General features: G+C 38.9%; 1 protein-coding gene across 1 annotated transcript in view; it reads left to right on the plus strand.

Annotated features, from left to right (window-relative positions):
- Positions 1 to 22,255, plus strand: part of MYO3B (myosin IIIB) — a 386,192-nt gene that overhangs the window by 192,791 nt on the left and 171,146 nt on the right. Inside the window, exon 24 of the mRNA XM_063085773.1 lies at positions 20,192 to 20,271. Coding sequence (XP_062941843.1) covers positions 20,192 to 20,271 — 80 coding nt within the window. The remainder of the gene's footprint in view (positions 1 to 20,191; positions 20,272 to 22,255) is intronic.

The following is a 22,255-nucleotide window of genomic DNA, read 5'->3' on the forward strand; positions in this document are numbered from 1 at the left end:
AAGAAAAACTAAAATAATGAGTTGTGATAATGACTCTAATACTGGGAAAGTTAGTATCTGTTGTGAATCGATTCATTATCTTTCCCCAATACATTTTAATAGTTCTTTCATATCTCCTAAATATGACAGTGAATATACATTTTATTTTTAAATGGCAGTTCACTGTAGGGCCATTTTGTTTTATTTCTTTAATGGTCCTGTCAAGCATAGCAAATATAGCAGCTTTGATTTTTCAAATGGTCAGAAATACAAGAAGAATAATGTCTGCTTCTCTCTGCCAGTGTCCTTTATGTTCATAGAAAAGAAAAATGTTCCTATTTGAGATTAAAGGTTTTTTCCTTTTATTTCCATATTTATTTCATATTTCAATAGCTCATACTGGAGAAAAAGTCTCAAAGCCATTTACAGTTTATTAATTTGCCCCACTATAAAATCTCCTTATAATGGAGCTTTCAAGTCATTTCCCCCCTTACTGAAAGATAACTCCAGGCACTATAAATTAAATAAATTAGAAACAAAGCCATAATAATTATAATCACTCTATTTAGAGATGGCTCAAAACTTAACATTTTTTCCCCCAGGAATTTAGGTCATGTTAATGGCAACTGTATTTTTCTCTTTAGAACACAAGACTGGCTCTAACAGTCTGGTCCATATGTTAGAAGCATATAAAGTTAATCATTTTGCTTTGGTGCCAATGTGTTGTGTGCAAAGAGATGCAGTAAAGCACAGCTGTGTGGAGGAACAATTGTGAACTTCACTGGCTTGCACATGTGAGACATCAGTAAAGTAAATTAAATGTTGCTTAACTGAACTTGAGACTTGGTGGTGGGAAGAGAGGACTGCTAAGATTTTAAGGTTCAAATTCAGTAGAGTGGTTCCATTCTTTGAGTTTCATGAGGGTAGTTCAAGCTATACAAACACCAAATCAACTGTTTTCCAGATGACTATGTTTGGCTTAGCCATAACAATAGTGATTGCTGGGTAATCAATGGGATCACTGTTCGGTTAACGTGGTTTGGTGTGTAAATGACCAAAAAAATTCAGACGTCATCTAAAATCGACTGGGCTCAATTAGTTTGGCCAGGTAGCAATTCCATCAATTACTCAGTGGTCTGCCTTAGATAAAATCAAAATCTCTGAAATGACCACAGTTTAATTAGGTCATCTTGATGGGCTATCTCAGCATTACTGCTCAGTGATCTGACCTTGGGCAAGATACTTGAGTACTCTTTACCTCAGCTTCCTTTCTTTATACACTGGTGACATGTATCACAGTGTTGTTATATTAATTCATTTTAAACCCTTAGCACAGTATCTACTACATTGTAAACACTAGATAAATGTTAGTATGTAAGTATTGTTAACTCTTCTGATCTGGAGCAAGTGACAAATTGGAGCAAAGTAAGTGAATTTCTACATTTATTTCAGTAATCCTGATGGATTTTTTTTTTTATAAAGCACTAGGTAACATTATACATTACTTTGGTTTGTTTGTTTCTTTTTTTCTTTTTTTTTTTTTTAATTTTATTTTGTCGATATACATTGTAGCTGATTAATGCTCCCCATCACCAAAACCTCCCTCCCCCCCTCCCCCCCAACAATGTCCTTTCTGTTTGTTTGTTGTATCAACTTCAAATAATTGTGGTTGTTATATCTTCTTCCCCTCTCCCGGTTTGTGTGTGTGTGTGTGTATGCGTGTGTGAAAATTTATATATTAATTTTTAGCTCCCTCCAATAAGTGAGAACATGTGGTATTTCTCTTTCTGTGCCTGACTTGTTTCACTTAATATAATTCTCTCAAGGTCCATCCATGTTGTTGCAAATGGCAGTATTTCATTCGTTTTTATAGCTGAGTAGTATTCCATTGTGTAGATGTACCACATTTTCCGTATCCACTCATCTGATGATGGGCATTTGGGCTGGTTCCAACTCTTGGCTATTGTAAAGAGTGCTGCGATGAACATTGGGGAACAGGTATACCTTCGACTTGATGATTTCCATTCCTCTGGGTATATTCCCAACAGTGGGATGGCTGGGTCTTATGGTAGATCTATTTGCAATTGTTTAAGGAACCTCCATACCATTTTCCATAGAGGCTGCACCATTTTGCAGTCCCACCAACAATGTATGAGAGTTCCTTTTTCTCCGCAGCCTCGCCAGCATTTATCGTTCATAGTCTTTTGGATTTTAGCCATCCTAACTGGGGTTAGATGGTATCTCAATGTGGTTTTGATTTGCATTTCCCGGATGCTGAGTGATGTTGAGCATTTTTTCATATGTCTGTTGGCCATTTGGATATCTTCCTTAGAGAAATGCCTACTTAGCTCTTTTGCCCATTTTTTAATTGGGTTGCTTGTTTTCTTCTTGTAAAGTTGTTTGAGTTCCTTATATATTCTGGATATTAATCCTTTGTCAGATGTATATTTTGCAAATATTTTCTCCCACTCTGTTGGTTGTCTTTTAACTCTTTTAATTGTTTCTTTTGCTGTGCAGAAGCTTTTTAGTTTGATATAATCCCATTTGTTTATTTTTCCTTTGGTTGCCCGTGCTTTTGGGGTCGTATTCATGAAGTCTGTGCCCAGTCCTATTTCCTGAAGTGTTTCCCCTATGTTTTCTTTAAGAAGTTTTATTGTCTCAGGGTGTATATTTAAATCCTTAATCCATTTTGAGTTGATTTTAGTATACGGTGAGAGGTATGGATCTAGTTTCATTCTCCTGCATATCGATATCCAGTTATCCCAGCACCACTTGCTGAAGAGGAAATCCCTTCCCCAGTGAATAGGCTTGGTGCCTTTGTCAAAGATCAGATGGCAGTAAGTGTGTGGGTTGATTTCTGGATTCTCTATTCTATTCCATTGGTCAGTGTGTCTGTTTTTATGCCAGTACCATACTGTTTTGGTTATTATAGCTTTGTAGTATAGCTTAAAGTCAGGTAGTGTTATGCCTCCAGCTTTATTTTTTTTGCTGAGCATTGCTTTGGCTATTCGTGGTCTTTTATTGTTCCATATAAATGTCTGAATAGTTTTTTCCATTTCTGAGAAAAATGTCTTTGGAATTTTGATGGGGATTGCATTGAATTTGTATATTACTTTGGGTAGTATGGACATTTTCACTATGTTGATTCTTCCAATCCAAGAGCATGGAATATCTTTCCATCTTCTTGTATCCTCTCTAATTTCTCTCAGCAGTGGTTTGTAGTTCTCATTATAGAGATTTTTCACCTCCTTGGTTAACTCAATTCCTAAGTATTTTATTTTTTTGGAGGCTATTGTAAATGGGCAGGCTTTCTTGATTTCTCCTTCTGCATGTTCACTATTGGAGAAAAGAAATGCTACTGATTTTTGTGTGTTGATTTTGTATCCTGCTACTGTGCTGAAATCATTTATCAATTCCAACAGTTTTTTTGGAGAGGTTTTAGGCTGTTCGATATATAGGATCATGTCATCTGCAAACAGGGACAGTTTGACTTCATCTTTTCCAATCTGGATGCCCTTTATTTCCTTCTCTTCTCTGATTGTTCTGGCTAGTACTTCCAACACTATGTTGAATAGGAGTGGTGAGAGTGGGCATCCTTGTCTAGTTCCTGTTCTTAAAGGAAAAGCTTTCAGCTTTTCCCCATTCAGGATGATATTGGCAGTGGGTTTGGCATATATGGCTTTAATTATGTTGAGATACTTTCCCTCTATACCTAACTTATAGAGGGTCTTTGTCATGAATGAGTGCTGAACTTTATCAAATGCTTTTTCAGCATCTATAGAGATGATCATATGGTCCTTGTGTTTGAGTTTATTAATATGGTGTATCACATTTATTGATTTGCGTATGTTGAACCAACCTTGCATCCCTGGGATGAATCCCACTTGATCGTGATGAATAATTTTTCGTATGTGTTGCTGTATTCTGTTTGCTAGTATTTTAGTGAGGATTTTTGCATCTATATTCATCAAGGATATCGGCCTGTAGTTTTCTTTTTTGGTTATATCTTTACCTGGTTTTGGTATCAGGATGATGTTTGCTTCATAGAATGAGTTTGGGAGATTTGCGTCCGTTTCAATCTTTTGGAATAGTTTGTAAAGAATCGGTGTCAATTCCTCTTTGAATGTTTGGTAAAATTCTGCTGTGAATCCATCTGGTCCTGGGCTTTTCTTTGTTGGGAGCCTTCTGATAACAGCTTCAATCTCCTTTATTGTTATTGGTCTGTTCAAATTTTCTACGTCTTCACGGTTCAGTTTTGGGAGCTTGTGTGTGTCCAGAAATTTATCCATTTCCTCCAGATTTTCAAATTTGTTGGCGTATAGTTGTTTATAGTAGTCTCGAATGATTCCTTGTATTTCAGATGAATCAGTTGTAATATCGCCTTTTTCATTTCTAATTTTTGTTATTTGAGTCTTCTCTCTTCTTTTTTTTGTTAGCCATGCTAATGGTTTGTCAATTTTATTTATCTTTTCAAAAAACCAACTTTTTGATTCGTTGATCTTTTGAATTGTTTTTTGGTTTTCAATTTCATTCAGTTCTGCTCTGATCTTAATGATTTCTTTCCGTCTGCTAACTTTAGGATTGGATTGTTCTTGTTTTTCTAGTTCTTTAAGGTGAAGTGTTAGGTTGTTCACTTGCCATCTTTCCATTCTTCTGAAGTGAGCATTTAATGCAATAAATTTCCCCCTCAATACTGCTTTTGCAGTATCCCACAGGTTTTGGTATGAAGTATCATTGTTTTCATTAGTTTCAATAAACTTTTTGATTTCCTGCTTGATTTCTTCTTGGACCCATATGTCATTAAGTAGAATGCTGTTTAATTTCCATGTGTTTGTATAGTTTCCAGAGTTTTGTTTGTTATTAATTTCTAGTTTTAATCCATTGTGGTCTGAGAAGATACATGGGATAATTCCAATTTTTTTGAATTTATTGAGACTTGATTTGTGACCTAATATGTGATCTATCCTGGAGAATGATCCATGTGCTGATGAGAAGAATGAATATTCTGAGGTTGTTGGGTGGAATGTTCTGTAGATATCTGCCAATTCCAATTGGTCTAGAGTCTTGTTTAGATCTTGTGTTTCTCTACTGATTCTTTGCCTAGATGATCTGTCTAATATTGACAGTGGAGTGTTCAGGTCCCCTGCTATTATGGTATTAGTGTCTATTTCCTTCTTTAGGTCTAATAGAGTTTGTTTTATAAATCTGGCTGCTCCAACATTGGGTGCGTACATATTTATGATTGTTATGTCTTCTTGATGGATCAGTCCTTTTATCATTAAGTAGTGTCCCTCATTGTCTCTTTTTATGGTTTTTAGTTTAAAGTCTATTTTGTCAGATATAAGAATAGCCACTCCAGCTCATTTTTCTTTTCTGTTTGCATGGTAAATCTTTTTCCATCCTTTCACTCTTAGTCTGTGTGAATCTTTATGGGTGAGGTGGGTCTCTTGTAGGCAGCATATAGTTGGGTCCTGCTTTTTGATCCAGTCAGCCAGTCTGTGTCTTTTAATTGGGGAATTTAAGCCTTTAACATTAAGAGTTGTTATTGAAAGGTGTTGATTTCTTCCTAGCATTTTATTGGTTGTTTGGTTGTCTTAGGTGTCTTTTGTTCCTTGCTTTCTGATTTACTGTTTGGTTTCTTTGTTTGTTGGTTCCTTAGGTTGTAGATAGTGTTTTTGTTAGCTTGTTTTCTCTTCATGAATGCCATTTTTATTGTACTAGCGGGTTTAGATTTTTCTTAGGTTTTTATGGCAGTGGTAGTTATTTTTCAGGAACCAAACCCAGTACTCCCTTGAGGATTTCTTGTAAGGGTGGTCTTGTGGTAGTGAACTCCCGCAGTTTTTGTTTGTCTGAGAAATATACTATTTGCCCCTCATTTCGGAAGGATAGCCTTGCAGGGTAGAGTATTCTTGGCTGGCAATCTTTGTCTTTTAGTATTTTGAAAATATCATCCCATTCCTTTCTAGCTTTTAGGCTTTGTGATGAAAAGTCTGATGTTAACCTGATTGGGGCTCCCTTATAGGTGATTTGACGCTTCTCTCTTGAAGCTTTTAAGATTCTCTCTTTGTCTCTGAGTTTTGCCAATTTGACTATGACATGTCTTGGAGAAGGCCTTTTTGGGTTGAATACGTTTGGAGATCGTTGAGCTTCCTGGATCTGAAGATCTGTGATTTTTCCTCTACCTGGGAAGTTTTCTGCCACTATTTTGTTGAATATGTTTTCAATGGAATCTCCATTTTCCTCCCCTTCTGGAATACCCATGACTCGGATATTTGAGCGCTTGAGGTTATCTGATATCTCTCTCAGATTTTCTTCCATGTCCTTGATTCTTTTTTCTTTCTTTTTGTCTGCTTGTGTTATTTCAAACAGCCCATCTTCAAGTTCAGAGGTTCTCTCTTCAACTTCGACAAGCCTGCTGGTTAAACTCTCCGTTGTGTTTTTTATTTCGCTGAATAACTTCTTCAGTTCAGCAAGTTCTGCTACATTTTTTTTCAGGACATTGATTTCCTTGTATATTTCCTCTTTCAGATCCTGTATACTTTTCCTCATTTCATCATGATGTCTAGCTGAGTTTTCTTGTATCTCATTCAGTTTCCTTAGAATTATCACTCGAAATTCCTTGTCAGTTATTTCAAGGGCTTCTTGTTCTATAGGATCTAGAGTATGAGATTTATTAACTTTTGGTGGTGTACTTTCTTGATTTTTTGTATTTCTGGTGTCTTTTTTTTGGTGTTTATTCATTGTGGCAGGGGGTTTCACAGTCCACCGGTTTGAGACTAATGACTAACTAGGATGTTGCTGTGGTTGCCAATTTGGTATGGCTCCCGCCGTGACTGCTCAGTTGGCCTCTAGTGTCTTGTGTGTGTGGTTGCCTCGGGTCTTGGGCTTCTCCGGGGATCCACCTTTCTGGTCAGCTTGGACTCTGCTGGGCTGGTGGATCACGTACCACAGGGTGTGTGATCTCTGTTGAGCTTTCACATCCTGTGCAGGACTTCTCCCCGTTCCGTGTGCTCTGGCCCAGGCTGTTAGATCGTGCAGTGGCGACCCCACCGGGTGTGTGGTTTCTGTCGAGTCTCCGCCTCCCTGGCCGCACGTCTCCCCCCTCTGTGCACACTGTGCTGGGCTGGGGCGTGTCTTCTGCACCCCTCGTCTATCAGCTGGGCCTTCAAGACCCTGCTCAGCACCGCCTCGCCCAGGAAGTCTACCAGGTTTCTGCTAGGCACAGACGACCGGTCTCTCTGGGTGCCTTTGTAGCACTGTGTAGATCTTTCTCGGGTCTTGTTCACCTTTGTATCCCCCCGGTATAAACCGAGTCTCGTGCCCGCCTGCAGCCTGCTCTCCGGCAGGTTCAAGCGGACCTGGGAACTCTCCTACCACACTATTCCCAACCAGAAATTCGTTAGGCTTTTTTCCAAACTGGTGGTCGCAGAGATGGTATCTGCCTCCCAGTAACAGGAAGTTTACCGGGGCCGGAGTCCAGGGTGTGGTGGAGTGACAGTCGGCCCGCCCGTACTTCCTAGCCCTCCCAACACTGGTCAGGACGCCCCACACCCCCAGCCCCTCCAGAGAACCGCGGAGGGAGTGGGAGAGGAGGCCGGCCCGCAGGGTCCGGAAAGCCCCGCGCCAGGCCAAGCAAATGGGCTCAGTGATGGCCGAGCAGGGCGGAGCTGCCCGCACCTGGGAAAATGGAGGCAGCACCGGGGCAGTGAGTGGCCTGGTGATGCAGGCGGGAGCCGCGTGGGCATCCAGCCCCCGAACAGAGCTGTGCCAGGGATCACTCACAGTGCTGTGCCAGGTCGGGCGCTCGCTCTGTCTCTGGTTTGTTGCCTTCCGTGTTCTCGGCGCTGCCGCCTCGGGCTGTTCAGTCGCGGCGCCGCTCGGGCGCTCCCAGGAATCTTCTTTAATGCCGGCCTGAAACCTCGAATCCTGAATAGGGCAGCTGGCCGCCTTCAGTGCGGCCCCAGCCTCCGGGATCCTGGCTGCGTCCACAGCAGCCCTGGCGCCGTGTTCCCTGTTTCAAGACTCGCTTTTGCAGCTAAGAATCAGTTCTTTTCCTGCTCCACACTTCAAAGCTGTTGCCTGTAAATGAGCCTCTCCTGCCGGGGGCAAAGTGGCGTTGAGCCCCCACGACCGGCCAGCAGCAGCAGTCCTCCCTTAAGAGATGGCCAGAGGAAGGTCCACAAGTTTCCCGGCTGCCTGAGGCCCAGTGGCCACCTTTTCCACCTCAGCTACTCCGCGCCAGCCGCCGCAGCCGCCGCCATCTTGAAACTCCCCTCTTTTTTTCTTTTGTTGAGTTTGTGATCACTGTGTTTTGAAAATAGTACCTTAAGAAGATAAATGGAATAAAATAAAAACACCCTCAAACCTTAAATCTTTAGTTTATTTACTTTCTTTTATGGTAATTTAACCCAACATTTAACATGGCTCTAGGCAATAGAAAATTGAAAATTCTGTAGATCTCTGGTGAACTGGAACCCCAAATGAAGAGCATTTTTATAAGTCTCAAATTATGAGGGCACTTCAAAAGTTCATGGAAAGATTTGTATTATCTTTTAATTCTACTTTTCTAAGAACTTTTAAAGTACACTTGCATATGCTGAAGAGAGCACCACTAAGCTGAGCTAAATAATTTAACTTAAACTGGAACTCCTTGAACAACTAGGACCTCTAGAAGTTTCATGTGCCTCCAATCCAATCCCCTGCACCATCAACCTCTGCATCTATACTCACCACTGAAACTCTGCTAATTATAAATTTAATAGGAACACTTTGTTCCCCAAACTCAGTATACACTTATCCAACCCTCTGGATGATGAAACCCAGATACCAAGAAGGCAAGTAAGTTGCCCAAACCCTCCTAACAAGTAAGTGGCAGAGCTGAGATAAACCCCAGGCAGTTTGGCCCCAGAACTCACATTCTTATTCACTGTACCTCTACAACTTAGGCATCAAAGAGCTTGAACAAAGAGTCTGAAATATGGAAAGATGGTGGCATCCATGTGGCCAGAGACCAGTACATGGAGTGAAGTGAGGTGAGCTGGGGCCTGCTCCTAGAGGGCTTTGGATATGTGTAAATGAAAATCCACTGCCACACAATTCATTTATTCACTCATTCTTTTGCAAATATTTACTGAATGCTTACTATATGCATGGTATATTGTGCTGTGCAGTAGTGTCTGTGTGTAGTGTCTATGTGTAGGGCACTTTTCAAGTCTTATAGCAGGTGCTGAAGAAATATTTTTTGAATTAATGAGTGGGAATAGAAATAGATACCTAGTGCCTGACTTCAAAGAGCTTGTAATCTCTATAAGGAATCTAAACATTTCTAAAGATTAACACCAATTTAAGGTTGCATATTTGCTTTGGCTCAAAAGGATTGAGACACAAGTGTACTGATTAGCTGCAACCTCTAGAATTTGCCTAGAGTTGTGATGCTTGTAGAGTTCCTTCACATAAATCATCTTTGTTGGCCTTTATTCTCAATATGTTCTACTCTTTTTTTAAAAATCAGTAATTAATTGCGTTCTAACTCTGTACCATGAAACTTTCATTTAGAAAGTTTTTTTTTAATCAATTGATTATTTTGGATACTGTACCACAGTACACAAATCACAGTAAAGCCAAGGTCTCAAAAAAGCAATGCCTGTGCTTAAGAAATAAAAGTTACATTAACTTCATTCTTCAACACCATGACACATATAAGGCTCTGTAGGAGAAGCTTATCTTGGCACTGGTGTTTTATGAATTGGTAAAAAAAATTATATTATGTGTGTGTATATATATGTATATAATATGAGAAATATGTATGCATGGGTGTCCAGAAAACCTATGGCAGTGTATCTTAGGTATGAGTAGTGATGGCCAATTAGGCATGTTGCAAGTTTTGTTTCCTGAGAACGCTGCCTTTCTCAGTATGCCTCTACTTATTTTCTGAATTCTCAGTTGCTAGTTTTTCTCGAGGATATACACCTGTTGGTTGTTCATATAAGGTTCTTTTATAAAGGAGCTAGTAATATGGAATAATTGGTAAATATGAAAATTAGGCTTGTCTATCTGCAGTTCAAAAGCTAACCTTGAATGCTTTCAAAGACCCAATAGAAAAGTTCATATAAGTGATGATTGCTTTTACATCAGCATCCAATTATTCAAAGTGGCTGGTATTTACAAATATGCAAACTGAAAGAAGCATAATTTTTTACTAGGAGAATAGATATTATGAAGATGTTGAAGATGAACACCTTGAATTCATTAATCTTAAAAACACTGCAGAGAGAGAGAGCCAAAACTATACCTCTGTCCCTTCTCTTGTGTGCTAAGAAAGAAGAATGATATAAAAATTAGAGAGCAGAGTAAGCTCACTTTAGCCATAATATCAAAGTGAGCAAGGAGGGATAACTGAAGAGACTATGGAAACAGAGCCATTGCTGGTTGCTCTGGTTGGCTGTGAAGAGAGCATTGGTAAATCAAATATCCAGGTCTCCAAAAAGCCATTATCTAAGCTTCCTCCATTTGTCTAAGCCATGCTATCATCACTGTACTCTCCCCCTCCTGTTGCCTACAGACTGCTAAGAAAGAATACATTCTGCAGATTTTACTTTAATCTTCTTTATTTTGTTTGTTCTTATTTCTCCCACCTCAAGGGTCTTTTAGAATGTATTTCACAATCACAGATAGAATTTCAGAGCTGGAGAAGCCCAACACAACTAACTGTTTTTTTTTTTTTTTTTTTTGTCCTTTTTTCGTGACTGGCACTCAGCCAGTGAGTGCACTGGCCATTCCTATATAGGATCCGAACCCGCGGCGGAAGCGTCGCCGCGCTCCCAGCGCCGCACTCTCCCGAGTGCGCCACGGGCTCGGCCCCTAACCGTTTTTGACTCCAATTTGCATCCACAGTTACTTGCTTGTTGTGCTGCATGATGTTGCACTTTGAACAATACTGTTTACTGCCCTGACCAGCTCTCTAATTTACAGCCCAGATAAAGCTCTCACACATCTTAGCCACATATGTCACACTATCTTTTTTTTTTTTTTTTTTGCACCAGGTTGACATTACACTCTTTCTTGTAGTTCCCTCTCACAGAAGGTCTCACCCCTCTCTACACCACATGTTTGACATTGATCTAGATGAAGCTGCACAGGCACAGAGGGTGTGCACCATGGCAGATGCTATGGCACACAAGTGGAGAACCCCTGATGTACTTAAACTCCTCATTTGACATAAAAAACAAATGAGTCATAGAAAGCAGAATTGATCATCTTTAGTCAATGCTAAGTTTCTTACTGTCAAATCTAGTATCCATTGCTTCTGTCCTAAGAGGAAGTCCCAAAAAAGTGTTTATAGTTCCAAGCACTCAATCATCATCCTGCACAATGGGAAGTTAACAGCATTTTGCTTGCTGAAGCTCTGTGTAGATTTCTCAGTCAATTAAAAACACAAGGAAGCATAGGTATTGCGGGAAATCATGTGATAAGGTGTGTTGAGCAGAACTAAGGAGGGATTTTTTTTTATCTGCAGTAATCAGTTTATTCCCTCTTGCCTGAGCATTTTATTTAGGATTCTAGTCTTAGCCTATAGAATGTTACTTCTCTGTGTGCAACTGCTTGACCCATACAAGAGTTTACTCAAGACATCATTAGTATTGTGTACTAACTGGAATGAGTACCCTTGTAGCCTGTATCCAAACCATCCACCCTTGACTACACAGATGGATGAACATTCTACCTGAAGGCCACAGGAAGAGCAGAACAAAGCTTTTGTTTGTAGCCCCTCCAGTAACTTATATTGCCCTAGCAAAGCTTTACTTTTCCATGACTTCTTCCCCCCAAATTGCCACTAGTTAGTGTTTTCATTGGTAGGGAGTGGTGAGTAACTCATTTTTATGCTTGCAAGGATAAAATAATAAATGTTTCAATGCTTTATTAAATGTCTGATTTAAAAATGAGAAGCTTCTTGGGAGTTTGCCTCTCTGGAATTTCCAGGTTAATATTCTATGTCTTCAGATTGACATTCTGTGTCTTTTTTGCTCATGTCTGCCAGATAGAATTCCTTCCCTTTCCTGTGCAACTCCTGTTAAGCCTTCAAAAATCTAACTCATTTATTGCCTATTCTTTAGGGTTTTTTTTCTCATTTTCTCAAGAAAACTTAGCATTCTGTCCTCTTACGTCACTTTATTCAGATTTATTATAACATCTTCCATGCTAAATTGCAATGAATTGTTTAATGTCAGGCTTTCTCCTTCCTCCAATAGATTCTCTGGGCTGTCCTCTCCTTGAGACAAAGAACTGTATTTTATTCATCTTTGTAAGACCCGTAGAAGTCCCCTGATGTATTATATCAAAATATGAATAACTTGAGCGTCATTACATAAAAGGTCCCCTCTTTCAAAACTATCCCTCTTACTCAGATACTAGATGGTCTACAGGTAGTTAACATTCTAATTAATAGAATCATTTCATTAAAATTTTGGTTTTAGAAAGCTTTCCATACTGTGCAAACATCTCACCTGAGTGAACTAATACATTTATATACTCATTAATAAATTATACCTGGATTAATTGTCAGAGGAGACCAGTTACCTGAAGGTTTGAAACAAAGACAAAAGAAGGTTTGATGGGAATATGGGGGAGGTGTGCACTGCCTGGAAAAGTTCAAGGGTGGGTCAAAGAAGAAGGGGAAATTAGTTGTCAGGAAAGGGAAGAGACACAACATTAAATCCATGTTGCACCTTCAGAAGAAGAAATAAGGAGGTGAAAGGGGTGTGGGGAACTTGAATATATCCTTTGCCTTAATTATGTTTTTGCCCAGCACTAGTCCTGGTTGAACTGAAAAGCACTGTGCTGCATACGGATGTTTTACTGACATTGTAATAAGCCATTCTCACACCTCAGTGGCACATAGGTGTTGACAGATATGTATATGTGGATTTCTCTTTTTTGGAGGAATGGGTCAAGTCTTCTTGGGTAGATGTCAACAGTCTAGGTTCTAGTATTTTCTGTGAACACACATCACAGCATATGGCAGCCATGTAATTCCCAAACAAACTCGACCAAAATATATGGGTAAGACCTTTCTTCATCTGGCATTAAGACAGACTGAACTGGCCACCTCTGCCAATGTGACAATAAAATGCAGAAAACAGAGAATGACTCCACTATTGACTGTGTTAGGAAAGAGAAGCCTTGTTACCTCCTTGAAACAGTCTGGGATTCGGTACAGTTCCTTGCTGGGTTGACATCCTGTTTATAAGTTTTAAAGCTTAAGGAGGGAAGAGGGAATTTCTATTTTTTCCCTAGCTCTACAATTTGAAATCTCTGGGTCACAAATATTTAAAGCTGTAGTTTACATTCTAAAGAAAAGAGAAAAACCGTCAGTGAAAACATTGGCTTTGTTCCCTGCAAGCAGATAGTCTAGAGGAGTTAATTATGCAGAAATTCCTTAAAAATGCCAGACAAGGGCCAACTGAAAGTCAATACAGAAATGGAAAAGGGGTTTCTTTTGGACTTTGAATTTTCATATGCACGATGAAGGCAAAGTTGTGTATTCAGAAAACAGGGTGGATTTGTTATCTGTGCATATTTTTCTTCAGTAAAACAGATGGGAGGAGAGGCTAATCTATTGTTTACTTTTGATTTTTACCCTCCACAAAACTACAACCCTTTCTATGTATATTAATTATCCACGGTCTTTTCATGGGAGAGTAGGCCACGTCCACATGGGCTGGGAACTCTTCCATCTCACTCTGCCTATTTATTAATATTAACCAATAAAGCCTTAGATCAGCCCTGGGGAGAAAGTAAAAACTGCAGATCAAAATCTAACCACACATTTTGCTCTTTTTGGCTTCCTACAGCTGTGTCATATTTTGTGGCTATCTTAAATTACCTCAGTGTATCAAATCTAAAACAAATCTTCACTATAGATCTAGGATAGATGGTTGTATAAAGATGAACTAAGTTTTTTTAAAAAACATAGAAAATACTATAGTATGTGTTTATACAACTACTGAATTTAACTCCTTGAATTTTAACAGCTACAGTGTTATAAACTGAAATCAGAGCATTTCAGTCCCTGCAAGTATCACACTAGCATAGATTGATCTGTCCCAAGCTAGCACTCCAAACATTACCAACACAACTTGTTGATTGAGAAGACAAAGAGAGTTTATTGCTTACCGCAAGAGGGGAGACCACCACCTCTCAAATCTTTGGCAGTGTCTTGGAAAAGGGAAGTCAAGGTCAGAGAAGTCCAGTTAGGATTTTGATTAGGATTGGGTAAGGATCACAACACAACAGTCCAGGATTGGTGGAAACTGCAAGGGGAGGATTTTGGAAGGCGGGATTCATAGAATCACAAGGTGTAAACTGTCAGTTGATAGATTCCATGAAAGAATTGACAGGTCTTTCTGGAGATTCCTGTAATGAACAATCAAACCATTTTCCTAGGCAGGAGACTCCCGGAAAAAGAAAGTCATGCCAATGGAGACAAGAAATAGCGCAGTCATTGTAATGTAGACGTAAGACGTGGTTTTCAGTATCCAAGCTGACTGTGGTGGACACTGTTTCAGCTCTCAGGTATACTCAGATAATTTAATCCTGTAAAAGAAAAATTGAAGCATTTGATTTTTTTATATATAGTCCCTTATATTTGTAGCAATTTCACACAAACAGGTTTTTGCATTTCAGCATTGCTTAGCAACCATTTATTAGTTTATTAGCTTATTTCTTGTGTTTGGAGAGAAAATTAAAACAGAAACATTTCCTAGACAAATAGCCACTAACAGTTCCCACTGGAACCCTGAAACAAACCCCATAAACACAGAGGGTGCAGCAGAGGGAGAATCAATTCTATGTTTGATTATTTACAACAACTCATCATTTAGGGCAATTCTCCTAATCCAGGGGTGGCAGGAGCTTTATAATGAGTGGGAAGCATTTTAAGACATTTCAAAGGATTTACAGCATGAATAAACAATAGACCTCAGCAGATGCACCACACACACCTTTCAGAAACGTAATCTATAAGAAGTTTCCATTTTAATTTAAATGTAAATACAGTGTTCACAGTTCTTTCAAATGTTAAGTATCCTCAGTGCTTCACCCCTGGACAGCCTCTTCTCGGCTAAGCATCCCCCAGAGGACCCTCCTGCACTTTTGGAAACTGACTGCCAACGTGTGTCCTGTGTTGGGGAGAGAAAACGGAAGTCAGAGGCATCGAATGGAATTTATATACCAAGCGGGAACGGGGTTAAGAGAAAATCTTGCTGGGTACCTTCCTCAAGAGATAAAAATCCTCTGAAACAGGCAGGAAATTGTCGTCTTTTAAATGTTTCAGCTCTGTCTTCAGACCACTTGTCTCTCTCCCTTTAAATTGGAAGCAGGAAAACTGGGTAGGATCATTGCAAGCTCCATTTCAGATTCTCTCTTAACCCAGTTCCCGCTTGGTATATAAATGCCATTCGATGCCTCTGACTTCCGTTTTCTCTCCCCAACACAGCACACACGTTGGCAGTCAGTTTCCAAAAGCGCAGGAGGGTGCTCTGGGGCTATGGGGGATGCTTAGCCGGAAAGAGGCTGTCCAGGGGTGAAGCACTGAGGATACTTAACATTTGAAAGAAGTGTGAACACTGTATTTACATTTAAATTAAAATGGAAACTTCTTATAGGTTACGTTTCTGAAAGGTGTGTGTGGTGCATCTGCTGAGGTCTATTGTTTATTCATGCTGTAAATCCTTTGAAATGTGTTAAAATGCTTCCCACTCATTATAAAGCTCCTGCCACCCCTGGATTACGACTTTGATGTCACCAATCCCGCTTCAAAGGGTTCTTTCTGGGCTATTAATCACAGTTTAGCCTCTGAAGATATCGCCAGAGAAAACATTTGGACATCTTTGTGCTAGACTTGCTAAAACTTTGAAATCTTGCATATGCACAAATTGCAGTATTTCCTCTCATTGGCAACTTTTTATTTTGCTACAGAATCAAATAACACCGTAGGTAAAAATACAAACAAATCTCTTCATACACTTGGGATCAGAGAGGCGGTGAAGGGTGTGTGGGTAGTGAGGAGAGGAAAAGAGAGTCTGAGCAGGCCACTCAGACCCTTCAAAGGTAAAAAGCAGTAGGCATCTGAGTGACCGAGATTTGCCTTTTCATTTTTTCTCCCTTTTGTTAGTTCTTTGAGGAAACAGTGCTCACATAGAGAATTGATGAGATTCGCTAGTCTTCTCTTGTCTTCTACTCTGCTTTGCGACCTATGTGAACTGTTCACAGCAAAACATAATATTGATAAAAATACTAGCTAACATGAAGTGAGAACTTATACCACCCCTGTATTGACAGCACTTTTTGTGAATTACCTTGTTGAATCTGTATCATAACTCTGAGAAGTGGTAGTACTGTCTTCATATTTTAGAAAACTGAGGCTCTGAGAAATAAACTTGTTCAGGATCATGCCCCAGGCAAATGCAAAGCCCCCCCACAAAGCTCCATTGGCCCCCAACACTCAGGCTGCTGCCTCCCACTCCCTACCCCACTGATTCACTGAGGAAGGCCAGGTTTCTCCCTATGTTCCGAGGTTTGGATGGGGTTCAGAATTCACTACTCCCAAATATGGCACCTTGGCATATTGATTTTAAGCTGAAGAAATTTGAGAAAAAGGCAGAAGCAGGCATATCACTCTGACTCCCCCATCCTTCTCCCTTGAAGCAGGTCTTAAACCTAGGAAGGATTTTCTGACCTTACCCTGAAGCAGGTCATAAGACCCTCATGTGATGTTATGGCCAACGTCCGACGGCTAAAAGAAATTTGCCCACGAGAACCGGGTGATAGGAAAAGGAAGAGAGTTTATTTCTGGCAGCCACGGCTACGCAGGCCAATCGAGAAGTGCAGCCCCGAGTTGAAACCTCTCGCAGCTTTTATTTTTAGCTAGGCGGGAATTTTTCGCGCCTGACACATTCTAGCCAATGCGAGCAAGCCAGCAGTACATAAGCTAATTTTGTGGTTAGCCCTGTAGCCCCTCCCCACCCTGGATTCCCCATAGGGACCTTTCAGGCTAAAATGGCAGAGCTGCCTAAAATGGCGTTGGCCATGCTACTCTGTTTATTCCCCCATTTATTTTAGCAAGTGATTTGTACAGAAGCAGAATGCATATGTTAAGGTCAGTAGGGGTTGGGGCGTCCCTTAACAGTGAGAGGTACCCCTATACCCAGAGGAAAGAAGCATCCTTATTTCTGAAGACACACAGACACAGAGAAGAATCTGAACAAACAGACCTTGATAAGCTCCCCCGGTTTATCACCATTAGATCATACTCTTTTTCCTATCGCATTTCTCTGCTAAGCTCCATTTCATCTGCTTATGAAGGCTCCCATGTCACAGAAAACTTACATTAAATACATTTGTTTGCTTTTCTTTTGTTAATCTGTCTTTTGTTGTAGGAGCCTCAGCCATGAACCTCGGAGGGGTGAGGAAAAGATATTTTTCTCCCCTCCCCTTTACTGTCTGATCTGCTTATCAGAGTCTATGTCTTAACCCCACCCAATGGTATGCTCTACTATCCAAATTCTTTCTCAGGAAAACTCCCTTCAGCATTTTTTTCCTTCCACATTCATCTCTTTCAATGACTACAGTGCCCTAATTGGAGACTTTTTTTTATTATTGTAGTAGAAAATATATAACATGAAACCCACCCTCAATAAATTTTAGAGTGTACAGTATAGCATCATTAACTATATGCATGCTGTTATACAGCAGATCTCTAGAACTTTTTTGTCCTGCATGACTGAAACTATATCCACTGAACAGCAACTCCCCGTTTCCTCTTGCCCCAGCCCCTGGCAACTACAATTCTACTCTGCTTCTCTGAGTTTGATCATCTTAGATGCCTCATATTAATAGAATCATGCAGTATTTGTGCTTCTGTGATTGGCTTATTTCACTTAGCATAATGTCCCCCATGTTCAGTCATGTTGTGGCATATGACAGAATTTCCCTCTTTTTTAAGGCTGATAAGATTCCATTACATGTACATATCACATTTTCTTTATCAATCATCTGTCAATGGACACTTATTTAGTTTCCACCTCTTGGTTATTGTGAATAATGGTGCAATGAACACAGGAGTGCAAATATCTCTTTGAGATCCTGTTTTCAATTCCTTGGATAAATACTCAGAAGTGGGATTGCTGGGTCATATGGTAGATCTATTTTTAATTTTTTGAGGAAACTTCATACTATGTTTTCCATAGTGACTACACGTACAGTGCACAAAGGTTCCAATTTCCCAACATCCCTTAAACACTTGTTATTTTCTATGTTGTTTGGTTTTTAATGATGGTCATCCTAACAAGTGCAAGGTGATATTTCAGTTCATGTGGTTCTAATTTTCATTTACCTGATGATTAGGGATATTGAGTATCTTTTCATATACCTGTTAGCCATTTGTATGCCTTCTTTGGAGTTATGATTATTCAAGTTCTTTGCCCATTTTTAAATCAAGTTATTTGTTTTTTTGCTATTGAGTTATAAGAGTTCCTTATATATTGTTGATATTAATCCCTTATCAATTATATGGTTTGCAAAATATTTTCTCTTATCTCATATGTTGTTTCTTCACTCTCTTGATTGTTTCCTTTGAGTGCAGAAGCTTTTAGTTTCACATAGTCTCACTTGTCTATTTTTTCTTCTGTTGCTTGTATTTTCAGTGTCATATCTAAAAATATATTAACAAGACCAATGTTATGAAGCTTTTCTCCTATGTTTCTTCTAGGAGTTTTATAGTTTCAGGTCTGATGTTTAAGTCTTTAATCCATTTTGACTTTATTTTTGTGTATGGTGTAAAATAAGGGTTCAATTTCATTCTTTTGCGTGTGGATATCCAGTTTTCCTAACACCATCTGTTGAAGAGATTTTTTCTCTATTGTGTAGTATTGGCATCCTTGTCGAAGAACATTTGACCATATGTGTGATTTTATTTCTGGTACTCTATGTTATTTCATTGGTTTATATGTCTGTCTTTATGCCACTGCCATACTGTTTTGATTACTGTAGCTTTGTTACATGTTTTGAAGTCAGGAAATGTGAGTCTTCCAGCTTTGTTCTTTCTCACGATTGTTTTTGCTATTCTGAGTCCTTTGTGATTTCATACAGATTTTAGGACTTTTTTTTCTGTGTCTGTAAAAAAAATATGCCATTGGGATTTAGATAGGGATTGCATTAAATCTGTAGATCATTTTGGTTGGTATGGACATTTTAACCATATTGATCCATGAACAGTGATGTCCCTTCATTTATTTGTGACTTTTAGAAGTTTTTCAGCAATGTCTTATAGTTTTTAGTGTGTAAGTCTCCTTGGTTAAATTTATTGGTATTTTATTCTTTTTGATACTATTGTAAGTGGAATTATTTTCTTAAAATTTTTTTTTTTTTTTGGATAGTTCATTCTTAGGTTATAGGAATACAACTAATTTTGGTATGTTAATTTTGTACCCTGCAACTTTGCTAAATTCAACCACTAGTTCTAACACTATTTTTTAAATGTGGAATCTTTAGGGTTTTCTACATATAGATCATGTTATCTGTAAAAAGAGACAATTTTACTTCTTCTTTTCTGATTTGGAAGCTTTTTATTTCTTTTTCTTACCTAACTGCTGTAGCTAGGACTTCCAGGGCTATTTTGAATAGAAGTGGTAAGTGTGTGCATCCTTGCCTTGTTCCTGATCTTAGAGTAAAAGCTTTCAGTTTTTCCCCATTAAGTATGATGTTAGTTATGGGTTTTTCATATATGGTCTTTATTTTGTTGACGTAATTTTCTTCTATTCCTAATTTGTTAAGTAAATTTGATACATTTTTGTTGTTTCTTTTTTGCTTATGGAACTAATATAAATTCATTTTATGAATTACTTTAAAATTTTTTATAATTTTTAATTGATTATTACAATTTATAATTTACATAATTGAAATTTCAAAATTTAAAATTTTCCAATTTTTAAATTTTGTTTTGTTTTGGTGGCTGGTGGGTACAGGGATCCAAACCCTTGATTTTGTTGTTACGAGGCTATGCTCTAACCAACTGAGCTAACCAGCCAGCCCTCAAATTTTTCAAATTCAGGACAGATCATTTGGAAAATTCAGAAAAAAACACAAAGGGAAAATTACTCATTATTCCATTCTCTAAATTTTCCTTCCATGTAAGTTCTTTGTGTTTTTTTCTCAGGTAATTTGGCCCAGACAAGAGCCAGAATAACAGTGGCCTCAAGATCCTTGCCTCCACATTTTAGTTCTGGGAGAGCCAAGGTAAGTAATAGATTTGCACCAAAAATTATATGAACCAGGGGGTATTCTTGCCCCAAGGATAATCCTATAGTGGGCAGCATTAGTTCCCTTCATCTTGCCCACTGCTTGGGCAGTCTGGTAAAGAGATTGAAGTCATTTAGGAAATGAGGGTTGTGTGAGGAGGGGGTTAAAGTATAATGCTATACAAATTGAGAAGGTATTTTGAGACCGAAGAAGGAATGGGAAGATCCATTTAGTAATCAGAGATATTAACAGGGGTGACTTACATACAGGAAGGCTGCACACAGTAAAGAATCAGACCTCTACAGCAGATCAGAGCTCTAACTCTCTGCATTTATTTATTTATTTATTTATTTATTTATTTATTACAGCAAAAGCTTTGTTACTAAAAATAACTTTAAGGAAACAGGTTATGAAGCATAGATTGATCATATCTTTTACCAGGTGTTTTGTGATCCATGGGACAGGTATCTTGCGATGTTAGTGCTCAGCAAATACTGAACCATTACTCCTAGGGGAAATACAGGGTAGGTTCCTGCGAGACTGTTCACAATGTTTTTTGTCAACTGATCAATACATAACCTTGTTTATTTGTTTCTGTTTAAAGTCACCTTATTTAACATGTATTTTTTTCCAAACAATGGATTATATTCAATATTCTTTATATAAAATAATATTTCAATTACAACATTTGGGTCATTGAACTCATATCCAACAGCATTATAATTCATACCTGAACAAAGTTTATACAACTAACATGTTGTCTCCATGAGGAAAATCACAACCTTCTTGTCCTTAGGAACACTAGATAGCACTTTGGCATTACTCTTGGGGAGCCATTTTAAATAGCAAAATTACCAACAAAAAACACAAAAATGAAAAAAAGAATGTGGCACTTAAATAGACCTCAAAAAGGACACTTGTTTATTGTGTGAGGGCAGAAACAAAAAGGCAGAACACCCAGTTGGGCCTTAGCTGGAAACATGTGCATTAGGGAACTCAAATTTTTCATGCTCTGTGTATGTCTGTGGATGACAATGGAAGCATTTGAGTATTGGCTTTGGGATTACAAATAAAATTTAGCAAGTAGGTGAATTCATAAATATGGAATCTACAAATAATGAAGATGGACTACATATTTGTGTTTGGAGTCACTGGCTTCTACCAGATTCTAAGAGGTATCATGACACAAAAAGATTGAAGACCCCTGTGGTGTATTCTCTGTCAAACATATTTCCCTCCTTTCCTTGATTTGATTTTTGACTACTGGACCTTGCCAGGACCTGTTCCATTCACTTCCACACCCAGAATACCAGCACGGTGTTACCTGCCTCCCTGCACTGTCTACTATTCTTCTGACTGTAGGGGCCAAGGGAAAACTTACTTTTCACCCCTGAAGGTTCATTAATAAAAATCACTAACAATTTAGGTCAGTATGAAGAAAAGACATAACAAATCTTATCATTTAACATGCTGGGAGGAGGCAAAGCACAGGGGAATCACAAGAGAGTAATTTCCTAATTTTCAACAGGGGTACAAAGCTTATATACAGTGTTCATGAGAGAGAGGTGCAGGAAGTACAAATCCTGGAACGATGACCTGAGACCATGGTGAAAGAAAGAAGTCAGAAGTTAAAAGTTAAGTAGAGACATTTTGCATGCAGATGAAAATAGTTCAAGTAATCTCATAGCTGCCCTCAGAAAGAATAGATAGTAGCCAAAGGAGGGGTGCCTCGGGGAAGCATGGCTGTTTGCATATACAGATGTAAATTTCTTTCCACAAAAAACCCCAGCCTTCTAGCTAATCTTGTTTTCTGGTCTCCCTGAATTAGCCATCTTGAAATATGTTGTTGGCATAAAAAGAAACAGAGACCGAATACATATACCAAGGATGTATTGAGCCAATATGACAGTTGCAACCAGGGAAACACATAAAATCTAGAAAACAAAACATAGAAAGAACCAGCAATGTTTTAATCAAACAA

Source organism: Cynocephalus volans, chromosome 1, assembly GCF_027409185.1.
Source record: "Cynocephalus volans isolate mCynVol1 chromosome 1, mCynVol1.pri, whole genome shotgun sequence".
Taxonomy (NCBI): domain Eukaryota; kingdom Metazoa; phylum Chordata; class Mammalia; order Dermoptera; family Cynocephalidae; genus Cynocephalus; species Cynocephalus volans.